The sequence below is a fragment of the Solanum pennellii genome, chromosome 3 (genome assembly GCF_001406875.1).
Source record: "Solanum pennellii chromosome 3, SPENNV200".
In the NCBI taxonomy this organism is placed as follows: Eukaryota; Viridiplantae; Streptophyta; class Magnoliopsida; order Solanales; family Solanaceae; genus Solanum; species Solanum pennellii.
Genome location: NC_028639.1, coordinates 63,431,765 through 63,445,200, shown reverse-complemented (window position 1 = coordinate 63,445,200; position 13,436 = coordinate 63,431,765). Strand labels below are relative to the sequence as shown.

Sequence of the window (13,436 nt, the reverse complement as noted above, 5' to 3'; positions counted from 1 at the left end):
ACAATCTGAATAAATGGCTTTTGGGTGCATCTTTTTAAGATCTAAATTTGTAGCTTGTCACTCTCATCCATTTGTTTGACAATGAAAAGTGGTCAGTCAAATATTTTTTACTAGACAAAAAAAGGCAATTTATCCGCGCTTCATGTGATTATAAATAATAATTGTATTGAACTTGCAAATAATTTTTTATTTATACCCATACTTTAAAAATAATGAAACAAAAAGTTCTTAAAAAAATATTAGCAATATTCCAACGTAAATTTGATTCCCCCCTCCGTCCCATTTTATGTGTCATCATTTCCTTTTTGGTCAGTCCAAAAAAAATGTCACATTTCCTTATATGGTAAGTATTTGAAGGTACAATTTTTTTTTTATCATTGTTGGTCCTAATTTACTATAATACATTTATGAGGAGAGAGAAAAATGAATTTACTTTTTTGAAGCAATTTAGTAAACATTTCAAAGTCTTCTTTTATTTCTTAAACTCTGTACCCGGTCAACTATTGCCACATAAAATGGGATGGAGGGAGCATTTTTTATGATCGCATAACCCAAGAAACTCTAATGAATGAATTATTCACGAAATAATAAATTATTGGTTCTTTAATCAACATTGAAAGGAAAACAAAGAAGAAAACAAGAATATATATACAAAGGCATTTCATCATAAAAAGAAACATTAAATTACATAGATTATACAATTGTAATATATATCTTAGGAGAAAATTCAAAAATTTGTTAACATATTCAAAAAAGAAAGTACGCTTGAACATTACAAGAATTATAATTTTTGAACTTGTATGATGAATTTCTTCAAATGATAAGTGAGAAATTTCATTTCTATGTAAAAAAGATAATATGTAAGCTTATATATAATACTTTTTAAGTTTTAGAATTTAATATAAAAAACATGAATTCTTGGAACTGTAAACAATAATTAGTTTTGCACAACGAATATACATACTATATGTATATATGTTCGATATAACTAGAGACAATAACTTTGCAGAAACATAAACAACAGAGTATAAAACATGTACCCAAAAATAACAATTAATATCATATGCATAAATTACTGTGTGTAAAAAACATACGAATGTCCCCTTAAGGAAATCATTTCCCTCCAATACAAAGGTGTAAAGAATTACATGCTCTCAGAATGGAACGATTTTATTTATCAACTTATTGATACAAAAACAGTGGTGTTAGTAAGTCACTCAATAGGTGCAAGACACGCAAATATTTAATTTTGCGGAAGTAAAAAAATAAGATCAAAATTTTTGTTGTTTTAAAATGAGAGGAAATCCCTCTATTTACAGACAACAAAGGGTAGTGTGAACAAATGTTTATTGTGCCTTATCAAAAAAGGTTACAACGATTTGAAAAAGTTGTAATCCTTCGAAAAGTTCACAAGCTTTCATAAAAGTCAAATTTTTTCATAAAGTCGCAACTTTTCATTAAAGTCCTAACTTTTGAAAAAAAATCGCAACTCTTCATTAAAGTCATAACTTTTCATAAAAGTCACAACTCTCCATTAAAGTTGCAATTTTTCATAAACAGTCACATTTTTTTTTATGAAAAATGAAGGCTAATTTTGAAAATAAATAAATTTAAAATAAAAATTTTGCTTGTAATGACGCTACGTAGATAGATTTAGAATTCTCTTTTAATATAAATATGATTGAAAAATTATATTACGTGTATAAAAATATTAATGGAGTGTATAGCCTAAAAGTTATTTCGAAACCATTAACTTGTGAGAATATATTCCGCTTTAAGATTCGTAAGGTGCAAACACATTACCTACATTTTTTTTCCCCTTTTTCTTTTCAACCAAGAGCATGTCGCTTTGCTTTTCAGTATTCGCATTTACACTTGCACTTTGAAAATGAAGCTAAGTAGCAAATTTATATTGCCATGTTCTCTTCTTTTCTTATTCTAAATTATACACTTTGTAATCAAAGCTATTAATTTTCTATTGCCAAGTTTCTTTGATGCAATTTTTTAACATAAATATACACTTTAATTTTATCTCAATTATCAATCAAAATATTTTTAACTTCGAATATAATTATTTAGACATTTCAACTCGTTTTTATCATGTCAGATGAACACTCTAACTTATATAATGTATATTTATGGACAAATTGCAACTTCACAAATACCAGTAGCATTTGACTCATTATTTCCTCTCTTTTAGTTTCTGTTCATTGCTCTCAAACAACTATTCATTTGTGGTGTAGCTAACCATGTCTGAATCACTAGGAGGAAAGAGGTTTCTTATAGGTTACGCTCTTTCACCTCAAAAGATCAACACCTTTATGAAAGATTCTCTGGTCATTCATGCTCGAGATCGAGGCGTTGATCTCATCCCCATCGATCTCGAAAAGCCATTGATTGAACAAGGTCCCTTTGACTGCGTCATCCACAAGATATATGATCCAGAGTGGAGGAAACAGCTCGAAGAATTCTCCATCCAGAGCCCTACTACACTCATAATTGACCCTGTAAATGCCGTCGAGAAGCTCCAGAATCGAGTCTCCATGCTCGAATTCGTCAACGAATTGAAAATCGAGAATCTCGAAACTCCTTTGCAGGTTTTTAATTCTCCAATCAAAAATATAAAAGTCAATTGCGTATATCTTATTTTTACTGTGAACTCAATTGAACCTCCTTTGTTATACGCAAATCCACTTTTGAGAGTTGGAAAAGTGATAGTACGCTGATTCTGAATTTTAGAACATGACAGTTTACAAAGTTCATTTTTCTTAATACAAATACAAAATTTGGGTCAAAATTTAACCTATTCGTAACTTGTATGAGTATGAATTGAATTTATAATTTATAGATCAGAGATTCGTATCGATACCTCTAGATTGTAATCTTCAATAATTGGTTTTGCAGGTTTTCATATCGGAAGATTCATCGGAATCTCTGCAGGACACTATGACTCGTGAGGGTTTGAAGTTTCCCCTAATTGCCAAGCCATTGATAGCAGATGGCGCTGCAAATTCACACCAAATGTCTTTAACCCTAAACCAAAACGGTTTAACAAAATTGAACCCGCCAATTGTGCTACAAGAATTCGTGAACCACGGTGGAGTCATTTTCAAAGTTTATGTAGCAGGAGATCACGTGAAGTGCGTGAAAAGAAAGTCATTGGCTGATATCTCTGAAGAAAAACTGAACACTAGCACCTCAGAGACTTATCAGGTATCTAATTTTTCTGCTCAAAACAAGAGCGATCACGAGAGTTTTGCAGAGCTCATCGAGGCGGCAGAAATGCCGCCTTTGAGCTTTGTAAACGAAGTGGCTAATCGGATGAGGGATGCTCTGAAGCTGCATCTATTTAACTTTGATATGCTAAGGGACAGTAGAATTGGAACTCGATATCTTGTAATTGATGTCAATTACTTCCCTGGTTATGCTAAAATGCCCGAATTCGAGACTGTGTTGACTGATTTCTTCATTGATATTGCACACCAAAAGCGAAGCAGAGAGAGTGGTAACTCGAACCAAAACAAGGAGGCGAATTCGAACAGAACCAATTTATAACTAGACTGATTATGATTTGTTTTTAAACAAATCGGAGTGACAAATGACTGAATCGATTTTAATCATTAGACTTTTACTGTTATAATTTTCATGCATGTAATGGTGTAGGTTGATTATGGACTGGTACTGGGCTCGTAGTTGGTAAAGATGAGGGACATTTTTGTTTGTCATAATACATAAATATGATTCTCAACTTGATTTTTGCGGATAACTATGTTCTCCAACTTTGGACATGCACAAATAGACATTTTAAACTCGTATAAAATTAAATAAATTACATGACTTTTTACATGTAGGACGCCACATAGAACATAAAATTTCCATGTAGGGTATCATGTAGAATGAATGCGTCTATTTGTTCAATTTTATATAAGTTTAAGTGTATATTCATGCACATTCAAAGTTGAAGTTCATAGTTGTCGATTGACGGCAAGTTAAGAATCATGTTTATATATTGTGCCTTTTCTTTTGTTATTTGTTACAAAAATAGATTGGTCACTTTTTTGTAATAAGGTAAAAGTTAGTGCTTGTTTGTGAAATTAACCTTTGCGAAATGCTATTTTGTTATTTGTAATAAAAATATTATCCCAACTTAAAATTCAAAGAATCGACATTTTTACTTCCATTCAATGCCCTAGAATTTATCGATACTATTTCCATTGAAATGCCATAGAATGATCAATTACCATTCTTTGATTAGCTTCTACTGAAATGCCCTAGAGTTTAATAATTATTGCTCTATGATTACTAATTACATGGGTAAGCTTCAGTTGATATGTCCTGGAATTCATCAATTATTTAACTAGTAAGCTTCCATTAAAATGTCCTAAAATTTATTAATTAGTGTTTTCTGGTTAACTGATTAATGAGTAAGCTTCCATTGAAATGCCACAAAAATTTATCAGTTACTACTTCTTAGTGCACAATTTATTCAGATTGAGTTCATTTATGCTTTTTATTGCGATACCCTAATTAACTCGAGTTCAGAGCATAAAGGATATAAAATATTAACAAAAATTTTAAAACGGTATATAAAATTTTATATTAATCAAAATGGCAAAATCGCAGGAACAACACAATTTCCTCCGCCGGAAAAAGCAAAACCGCCACTACTGCAGCGATTTTGCAAATAATAGTGGATTGCGAACAATTTTGATCAATGTAATGAATTCTAAATTATTTAATTGTAACAAGTAGATAGTAAAAAATAAAATTATTATGATGAACAAATAAAAATAAAAATTCAAGCACATAATAAAAAAATCGAATCGCAAAAAAATACTAACCGTACAGATTCAAGATGTCGAATAAATGAACAAGAAAGGAAAGAAAATTGAACAAATTCACAAGTTAGAAATATACATTACAAGATTTAAGGAGTCAAACCTATTTTTATTTAACTATAACTCTAATTGATAAAGGAAATTTTGAGTTTTGTATTACTTCTAAAAAAAATTAGTTAGATTTTGAATGAATTTAAGTGGGTGGGTAGGTTTTTAATGAAGGGACCTATTGTTTTGATTTTAAAACAAAAATTCAATAATTTAAAGAAAAGAAAAAATTAAAAAGTGAATATAACAGAGAGAAAACGTGAATAAAAAATAGAGGAAAAGAAATATATTACTCGAAAATCGAACCCGCAACGCCGCCCAGAGAATGTGGCGCGTCTACCAATTGAGTCAGTCGCATTATATTACAAGGAGTGTCTTGTATATTATTTTGTCTTGTTTTATTTGTTAGTTCTTTTTATATAGGTATATTCGATAAAAAATTTCAACGAAGTTGTGTCACGTGACACATCTTAGATGTGATTAAATCTGCCCCTGATCCATACAATTCATCATTTGCGTATAACATTGTATTAGGTGACTCTTAAATTGTGCTTAGGTGTTAAGATCAATTCTTTAGTATGTGAATGAATTTGGAAATGAATTAATGTCATAAGAATCCCGTAGCACAAAGTTGAGTTTGAAATTTCCTTATTGATTAAGTTTTTGTGTAAGATTCTACTTAGATCAACTTCAAATAACTATATCTCTTAGAATATGATGAAGAATTTACATAGTACATAACCTATCAAATTGAAAGTATTTGAATCTTTTTTCAAACACCACTAATTTTTCATCATTCCAAGTTCAAAGTAAATAGTTGTGATAATTTTATTAAGGGAAAATTATATATAATAGCAAACTAATAAATTAAATTAAATGTTATAACTACACTTTAATTTAATTGTACCCTGTAGCAAACTGTTTGTCAGTCACCTCTCTTCCTCAAACTCTCGCTCGCACTCTCCCTCTCTCGTTCCATCTCTCGCTCGCTCCCTCTCACTTTTATGCAAACACACGTGTATAAAATGAGTTTCTGTTTGTATAAAGCGAGAAAAAATTGTATATATTCATATATTTTTGTTCCCCTCTCTCTCCTCTCCCAGAACTCGCTCGCCACTCTCCCAGATCTCGCTCGCAGCCCTCCCCTCTATCGCTTATACAAACAGAAACGAAATGTATAAATTGTGTTTCTGTTTGTATAAAGTGAGAGAAAATTGTATATACACTTGCAAATACATATATCTTTGTCCTATACCTTTACAATTATATAATACAAATATTCCCCTGCCCAATTTTCTTTTGTCTTTCTCTCTTTCTCGCTTTATACATACACAAATTATACAATTGATTTGTATACAATTGCTTTCTTTTGTATATGTATAACAAATTATACATATTTATGTTTGCTATGGAGCAATTATTCAAACTTTGTTATAGTATACAAATATGAATTTTGTGTTTGTTATATATGAAAGTTGCTTTTATTAACCTGATACGGTGCAGTAACGATTTAACCTACGGGAAAAAAAAATACTAAAAGGGGTCCATTTTGTATTTTTACCCCTGAGAAAACCTACAACAAATTTATTGACTAATAAAAAGATCTGGAACAATCGAATTTCTATTTCTTAATCTCCAATTCTCTTCTTTCTCAATTCCAACTCAAAATCCTAAGAAAAAACAAAGCATAAAACTTTTATTCAAGATTCTCCTTCAAGGTACTTATCTAAAGATTTACAAGATAATTCCTCGAAGTTGGATGACCTTTTGAGATATTTACTTGAGTTTAAAAAATGCACGGATTAGTCATCTCTTTTAATATCAATAGTATAGATAAACCAAACTTTTAACGAATGACATAAATAAACCTTTTCTAAAAGTTCGATGGCAAATAAATTGGAGTCTATTAGTCAGCTGATGCAAAATTTAAATAAGACTTCTCTTAGAATAATTTGGGCACGCAGAGTCAACCGATTTCACATTGCAACTCTGCTATTGACAAGAATAAAATACAAGATGATTCTTTTGCTAACAGTAAGGGAAAGAATCAACCAAAAATGCAATGATGAACAAACTTGAGCAATTTCTGAGGGTATTAGAACGGACACGTTAAGATTGATTGTGAGAATGCTTACCATCTGAGCAACTTTTCTAGTTCCGTCAATTCATCTCAATTCTCGACACATATTATTAAATTTTTTGGGTGACTTTTCAAAAGAATTTACATATCAACAAGTAAATCACAAGCACAGAAGATGAAGAACATCAGAAATGGTTTGTTCTTCTAGGTACAAGTAAAACACACTGTTAAAAACGGCGCGATAGAAGATTAAATAACATTTCTTTCCAACGTTTGTATCCATTTCCAATGTCGACTAAAATGCAGAAGCTAGTAGAGGATTAAACGAATTGAGACAGAGCACCCTCGGTTGGCATCCTCTTGTTATGTTTTGTTGGAAGAAGGGAGCCAGACTCCTTGCATTTGGACCACTTGGAAGGCTTTCTGTCTTCTTTCCTCCAAAGCTTGGCAGCTACCATCCTGTATCCACTCTTTGCTCCAGTAACTATAAGCTTAATGAGCTCTCTGAAATTCAAAACGACAATTGTCAGCTCGGATTGAGTTGTAGCTGTTGTTGTCGTGGTGTCTGAAAAGAAAATCCTAGACTGCAACCTTCAAACTTTCATTTGTTCCAATTGAAAGACAGACTCAAGCTAACTTCATAGTTGAAGGAAAACATGCAAAAGTAAATTAGCGCTTGCAACTGCTTTTACCCCACACAGGAATCTGTCACTGACTATAAGGTGAAAGTGACTCACCAATACAGACATGACTACTACTATCGTGTTATGGAACTTGGAACAAATAATCATTAGGGCATCACTAGCTCAGAAATGCAGGAGGCAACAATGCTTTCATAGAACATTTCTTATGATGATTTCATCTTCGAAGTGAGAAAAAGGATGGATTTTTCTTCGCAACACTTCATATTCCAGTTCTCATTTTTTCACCCTTCCCAAGAAACTTGGCAACTATATACTGTGCCTTCTCCTCCCAAGGATATATTGGATAGGAGCCTCCTAAAGGATCATTTCAAATAGATTATGTGATATTCTACTCTTCGGTTAAAATGAACCTGAATTAGATTCTATTCCTCTCTTTATCCTCAAAATAATTGCCCACCTGAACTATTCTTAATACCACCAAGCTTACAAATAATAATAATAATAACAATAATACCACCAAGCTTTTTCGAATCAATTTTGTTCTTTCTTATTTGGAGTTCAAGTATGGGAGAATCCAGCACTACAATGTGATAGCAATCTCAGGCTACCACTTTGAGAAGAGGGCAGGAGGCCATCTTCATCCCTACAACCTCAAAACTCACACTTCTCCGTGTTTCACATGTTTAATGCTCTTTTAGTCCAGGTACTAGACACTAAGGGGTCGTTTGTTAGAGTGCATTATAAAAGTTAATGCATGCACTACTTTTGTGTATTACTAGTACCTTGTTTGGTACATTTTTCAACCTATGTATAACTCTCTATTTGGTATTATGCTATGTATAACTAAAACCTAGCTAACCATGGTATTAGTAATGCATCAACACGGATAAAGACACAATTGCCTCTCAAATCCCTTTTCACCATCTTTGTGGAATTTGAGAATAATATTTTAAAAAGAAATTATGCAACGCATGCTATTTTTAATATACCAAATCAAACAATGCATAAGAAATAATCTTCGCATTACTAATGTCATTATTAGTACACTCTACTCAACACTATTCTTATACACCCTACCAAACGACTCCTAAATGCATCAAGCCAACTGCCCATCACAAATACATGTATTTCTGTTCTTTCTAACTGAAACTGAATCGACCAAGACAAAACAGTGGCACAGAAAAGGAAAGGTAAAGCTAATTAAGTTCTACCAGGATTTCCCAATTTTCCAAGTTTAAATCAGAAAGCATCCATAAAGCATGTTGAACTCTCAATATAGGATTGGACAACCTGGGAAATATAGAGGCCCAAGAGTTCGCAACAGCAGATTTGCTCAATGGCCTCTCTAACAAATCCTCAAGCTGAAAACTGTGAACAACAGATCATCTTCTCAAGGGTGCTTTATGTATTTTACTCCAAAAGAATGACAGTGTACTTTTACTAATAACACTCTTTTGAACCGTGAAGGACATGAAATTGAAAAATGACGGTTCTACCAGGATGATATTCCCAAATGACAAATTAATCAATCATATTGGTCAATAATGAAAGAGGAAACTATCATCATGTGAGTTCAGAGAAAGGGAAGTTTGCACTTACAAGGGTGAGCAAGGAGAGCGACCACCATTCACATAGTAGATGAACAAGTACGCATCGTAATGCTGACCATTAATAAAATAAAAGGCAGACAGCCTCCTCACACATTGGAAGGACATTTTCTTGTACAAGTATATGGCAGGGTTATTATATGAGATCACATGTAGGTAAACTGCTCGACAAGTTGGGATGTTAGAGGCATATTTTATGACCTCGCGAATGAGAGAACTGGCTGAAAATCCAAAAGTACAGAACATTTAGTAAGTCATTAAATGAAAGATAGAAGTAGAACTAAGAGAGTGTATGAGAAAAGAAAGCCTCACCTATTCCAAGATTTCTATAAGAGTCTGCAACCCCCAGAGTCAAGATGTAAATCAGTGTTTGTTCTGATCTAGATGAGTCATACCTCAGAAATTCTTCTATCTGTATATGTTATTCAAAATTAATAAAATTTTGCAAGGATAAATTCTAAGAGTAAAAAGGCAGAAATGCTCACGTCACTGTCTTTGGCTAGAACAGTCCGGGCAGTCACAAATCCAATAAGTTCGTCACTTTGCTCATTGGGTCGATTACGATCAACAGCTCCCCATGACACAATGTCTCGTCCATTAACAACATTTTGGAAGAACTCAGACTCATATCTAAATATCCCAAAAGAAAAAAAAAAGTTATCAACAAGATTAGATGTGTGCTTTAAAAACCAAAGGTTTTGGTAAAAGAGCACACTCCGGTTTGAAAGTTCAAGACAATATCTAATAATTGAATGACCCAAACATGAAATAAATAATCTGACCTGATCGGGAACAGATCCCCATGAATTTTTTCAAGTACTTCTAAATCAGAGGTTCGTATTGGCCTATATTGTATGAGTGGATTGTGAGAGAGTTTGAGGTTCAGCATCGCACAATCTAGTATCAATCCCCAGCAAACAATTGGTGTATCTGTATAGCTCGTTTGAGAAGTGTTCTCTCCATCTATACATCATCAATCACAATGGCCATTTAATCTCTACAAGTAGGAGTTGATTTCTTTCTCTTCATCAATTTCTTTATACACGTGAGGTAGAATAAAACCTAAGCCTCACAAGAAAGTCATCTAAAGCCGTCCAGTAACAATCCCTCTGGTAATAGGAGCTCCAGCAGCTTTCACCACGCCAAATATGTACTACATAACACAAAAAGGACGCAAGGCTGAATAAGTTCACAAATATACACATTAGCTTTTTTCTTGAGTAAAAGAGCTCTTATCCAAGTTTCTAGTATCTAAAAATTCAGAACTTGGTTTTAGGCTATCAAATACAAGACTCTTCTGTATACTAAAAACTTGGCAACTCGAATGATGAAAGATCCCATCATACTTCATGGTTTGTTTTCAAAGTTGGAGGTCAACATACAATAGATGGCAATAAAAAAAACTAGGAACTCCGCTCAGTATTTGACAACCTTCGGAATATACATTTTGGGTTGAACCAAATTCTAGCTCTCTCCTTCAAGTTCGAAAAAGGAAAAGGAAACACACTAATGTGAATCAAGAGCTTTCTCATGGAATTAGTAGAGATGCGTGCAAGCTCGCCTACACACAACACCAAAGTTATCAGACATAAAAAAGACAAGAACTTTCTAAATCCTGCACGATTACCAAGTAAATTTTGAGTACCCAAATTCTAATGTATCAGAAATTAATGGTGTAGAGCCCTATAGCAGCCATCCACAAGTGCTACGAAGTTCCACCTACTACTAAACTAAGCTAAAATTTTCAACCAGAAACAAAAAATCGAAGGAATACCCAATTGAACTTGAGGAAAATCAATCACCCCAACAACAACAACAGTGTCACTGATCAGAAGCAAACCAACAAAAGGGGTATGAAAAATGAAATCGAACTTCATGATCTCTACAACGAAAATTGTTAGATCAGAAGCAAACAATTAATTACCTGAGATGTAGCAGTTGAATTTGAGTTTTGGATGAAGCAAGAAAGAGGTGTAGGTATAAATAATGATAAAGAAATTGGAAAAAAATCAGCGATTCCTTTCCGTTACGTCGGAGATAAGAATCCTTCGACTCAAAATGAAGAAGGAATCCAATTCTCTTTCAATTTTCTTCCCGTCGACGACTCAGCGGTACAACTTTGCCGGTGCATCCAAATATCTCAGTAGCCCCAATTTAACTAAGATTTTGCAGATCCATTATTATTTTTTATTTAAATTATATGGGATAATTTTTTTAAAAAAAATAAAATAAAATAATGGTGATAGTAATTTGTTTGGATGACAAGAGATAATTCCTTCGTTTCAAAAAAAAATGTCTATATTTCTTTTTAATCTATTTTTAAAAAATTATTTTTTTTGCAATACTTTAACTTTAATTTTTCACATAGCATATTTAAAATCACAAAATTAAATGCATTTTGGTACATTTAACATAATTTTAATTTAGAATCATAAGATTAAAAAATATTTTTTATTTTCTTAAACTCAATTTCAAATCAAACTACGTCATTCTTTTTAAACTAAGGAAGTACAAAATTTAAGAGGATAAAAAAGAAGAAGGAAATTTGGCATAGCCTTACTTTTTTGAGGAAAAAACAATATTTAGCTTTTTCACAAAAAAAAAAAGGATTTATACCTTCTTCAATTAAGGATGTTCAGAAATTGAATAAAAATTGATTCAAATTAAAAGATTGGATCAGATCAAATTTGAGTTTATGAATTTTAAAATCAATAATAATTGGTTTAATATTAGTTTTATTCAAAAAAAAATCACTTAACAGATTAATATACGTATTTATTTGTAATTATATATACATAATATATCATTTTTATGAATAACTTTTTTTGTGTAAAAGTTGTTGTGTTTTGTTTGTGCAATAATTAATATAGGTAGTTTATGGATTATTAAGTATGTTTATGTTGTTTAATACATTGAAGTAGCTAATAATATAACCAAGAAGTTCAACATAATTGAGATATGGTATAAGAATTATAAGATACAAAAGAACATGGAGATTATTCATTTTCTTTCAAATGATTAATTGTTATTTTTTCCCTCTCTTTGAATGAATCATTTCTTTTATTTTCGTATATGATTAACAATCAAACAATCGAATCAAATAGAATTGAAATTAATAAATTGAATCATTTCTTTTATTTTTGTATGTTTATATTGTTTAATACATTGAATTAGTTAGTGTACTTTGCTCCCGTTAAGTGGTTCACTAACACCATTATTTTTTATATCAGCACACAGGTAGTAAAATCGTCCTATCTTGGAAGGATATATTTCTTTGACCCGAGGTACTTGAGGAAAATAGTTTTCATAAGAATACACTATGCATTCAACGGGCTTGATTTTCTTTTTTCGATACCGTTTCTGTTTATTTTACAAATTATGTTTTCACGCCCTGCACTATTTAATAGTGTATTTTAAAGGTATATTTGTGCCCACGTTGACATTAAAAATAATGCATAATTATAAATAGTAATGTATTTACGTGAGCAAATATATACCTTTAAAACCATGTATTACAGAGTTTAGCAAACAAGATATATTTTCCAATATTTCATGACAATAACAAAGGAGTTTTCTATTGTTTGCCAAAACACAAATATTACTCTTTTAATTACTCAAGCACCAATTGTTTCAACTTGGTCCAACCAACATCCAACATTTGGATTCAACCTCTTCCTCATTATTCAAGTAAAAACCACATTGTTAGTCTCAATTTATATGATCATTAGAATTTCTCGAGAGTTAAACAAGATTGCAATTTTGTCATTTATGTTTTACCGCTTGTTTGGGTGATTGTTCCTAATATATTATGTTGTTAGCTTAAATATAAGGGAGTACTATTTTATTTTTTCTTTTTGTTATACAAATTTTATTTTATCAACTTGTTAACTCTATCGTTATGAAACTGACAAAAAATCATATTTTATTGTAAGGATTGATTTGACGTGATCCTTATTTATTATCTAATATTCCTATCTTATCAATTGAGGCTCCATATTCACTTTTGGTTGTTCTTTTTGATAATCTAAATATTGTTTACCAGTAAATGAGAGAGGGTTTAAAAGCACGCTAATTATTCTATCGATCAAACTCCTTTTCTTTTGGCTGAATTGTTGTTGAAAAATATATGTTGAAGTTTACGGCTTAAGTCATCTAAAGTCACCTAAAGTTGTCCACATATTTCACTTAGACACTTCATCTAAGGCTTGTACCTATTGAA

General features: G+C 31.7%; 2 protein-coding genes across 3 annotated transcripts; one reads left to right on the top strand and one right to left on the bottom strand.

Annotated features, from left to right (window-relative positions):
* The first annotated feature begins 1,877 nt into the window (after nt 1-1,877).
* LOC107013010 (inositol-tetrakisphosphate 1-kinase 5) lies at nt 1,878-3,766 on the top strand. Its single transcript, XM_015212993.2, has 2 exons — nt 1,878-2,597; nt 2,905-3,766. Exons 1-2 carry the CDS (start codon nt 2,250-2,252, stop codon nt 3,553-3,555), a joined length of 999 nt encoding a protein of 332 aa, XP_015068479.1. The 5' UTR covers nt 1,878-2,249; the 3' UTR covers nt 3,556-3,766.
* A 3,259-nt stretch (nt 3,767-7,025) lies between these two features.
* LOC107012199 (histone acetyltransferase MCC1) lies at nt 7,026-11,425 on the bottom strand. Of its 2 annotated transcripts, XM_015211971.2 has the most exons (7): nt 11,142-11,425; nt 10,000-10,370; nt 9,703-9,847; nt 9,530-9,629; nt 9,210-9,438; nt 8,901-8,978; nt 7,026-7,470 (listed from the first exon to the last, which is right to left on the bottom strand). In XM_015211971.2, the coding sequence occupies exons 2-7, from the start codon at nt 10,104-10,106 to the stop codon at nt 7,287-7,289; spliced, it is 843 nt and encodes a 280-aa protein (XP_015067457.1). In that variant the 5' UTR covers nt 10,107-10,370; nt 11,142-11,425; the 3' UTR covers nt 7,026-7,286. The 2 variants fall into 2 exon arrangements, with proteins under 2 accessions (XP_015067457.1, XP_015067458.1); XM_015211972.2 differs by lacking the exon at nt 8,901-8,978.
* Nucleotides 11,426-13,436: the final 2,011 nt, after the last annotated feature.

Bases quoted from the DNA above. Each gene is read 5' to 3' on its own strand.
- LOC107013010 (XM_015212993.2), top strand. From the start codon at position 2,250: ATGTCTGAATCACTAGGAGGAAAGAGGTTTCTTATAGGTTACGCTCTT. The intron at 2,598-2,904 runs GTTTTTAATTCT...TTGGTTTTGCAG, and splicing joins ATCTCGAAACTCCTTTGCAG to GTTTTCATATCGGAAGATTC.
- LOC107012199 (XM_015211971.2), bottom strand. From the start codon at position 10,106: ATGCTGAACCTCAAACTCTCTCACAATCCACTCATACAATATAGGCCA. The intron at 8,979-9,209 runs GTAAGTGCAAAC...TGTTGTTCACAG, and splicing joins CGCTCTCCTTGCTCACCCTT to TTTTCAGCTTGAGGATTTGT. The intron at 7,471-8,900 runs GTTGTCCAATCC...TTTGAATTTCAG, and splicing joins TGGGCCTCTATATTTCCCAG to AGAGCTCATTAAGCTTATAG.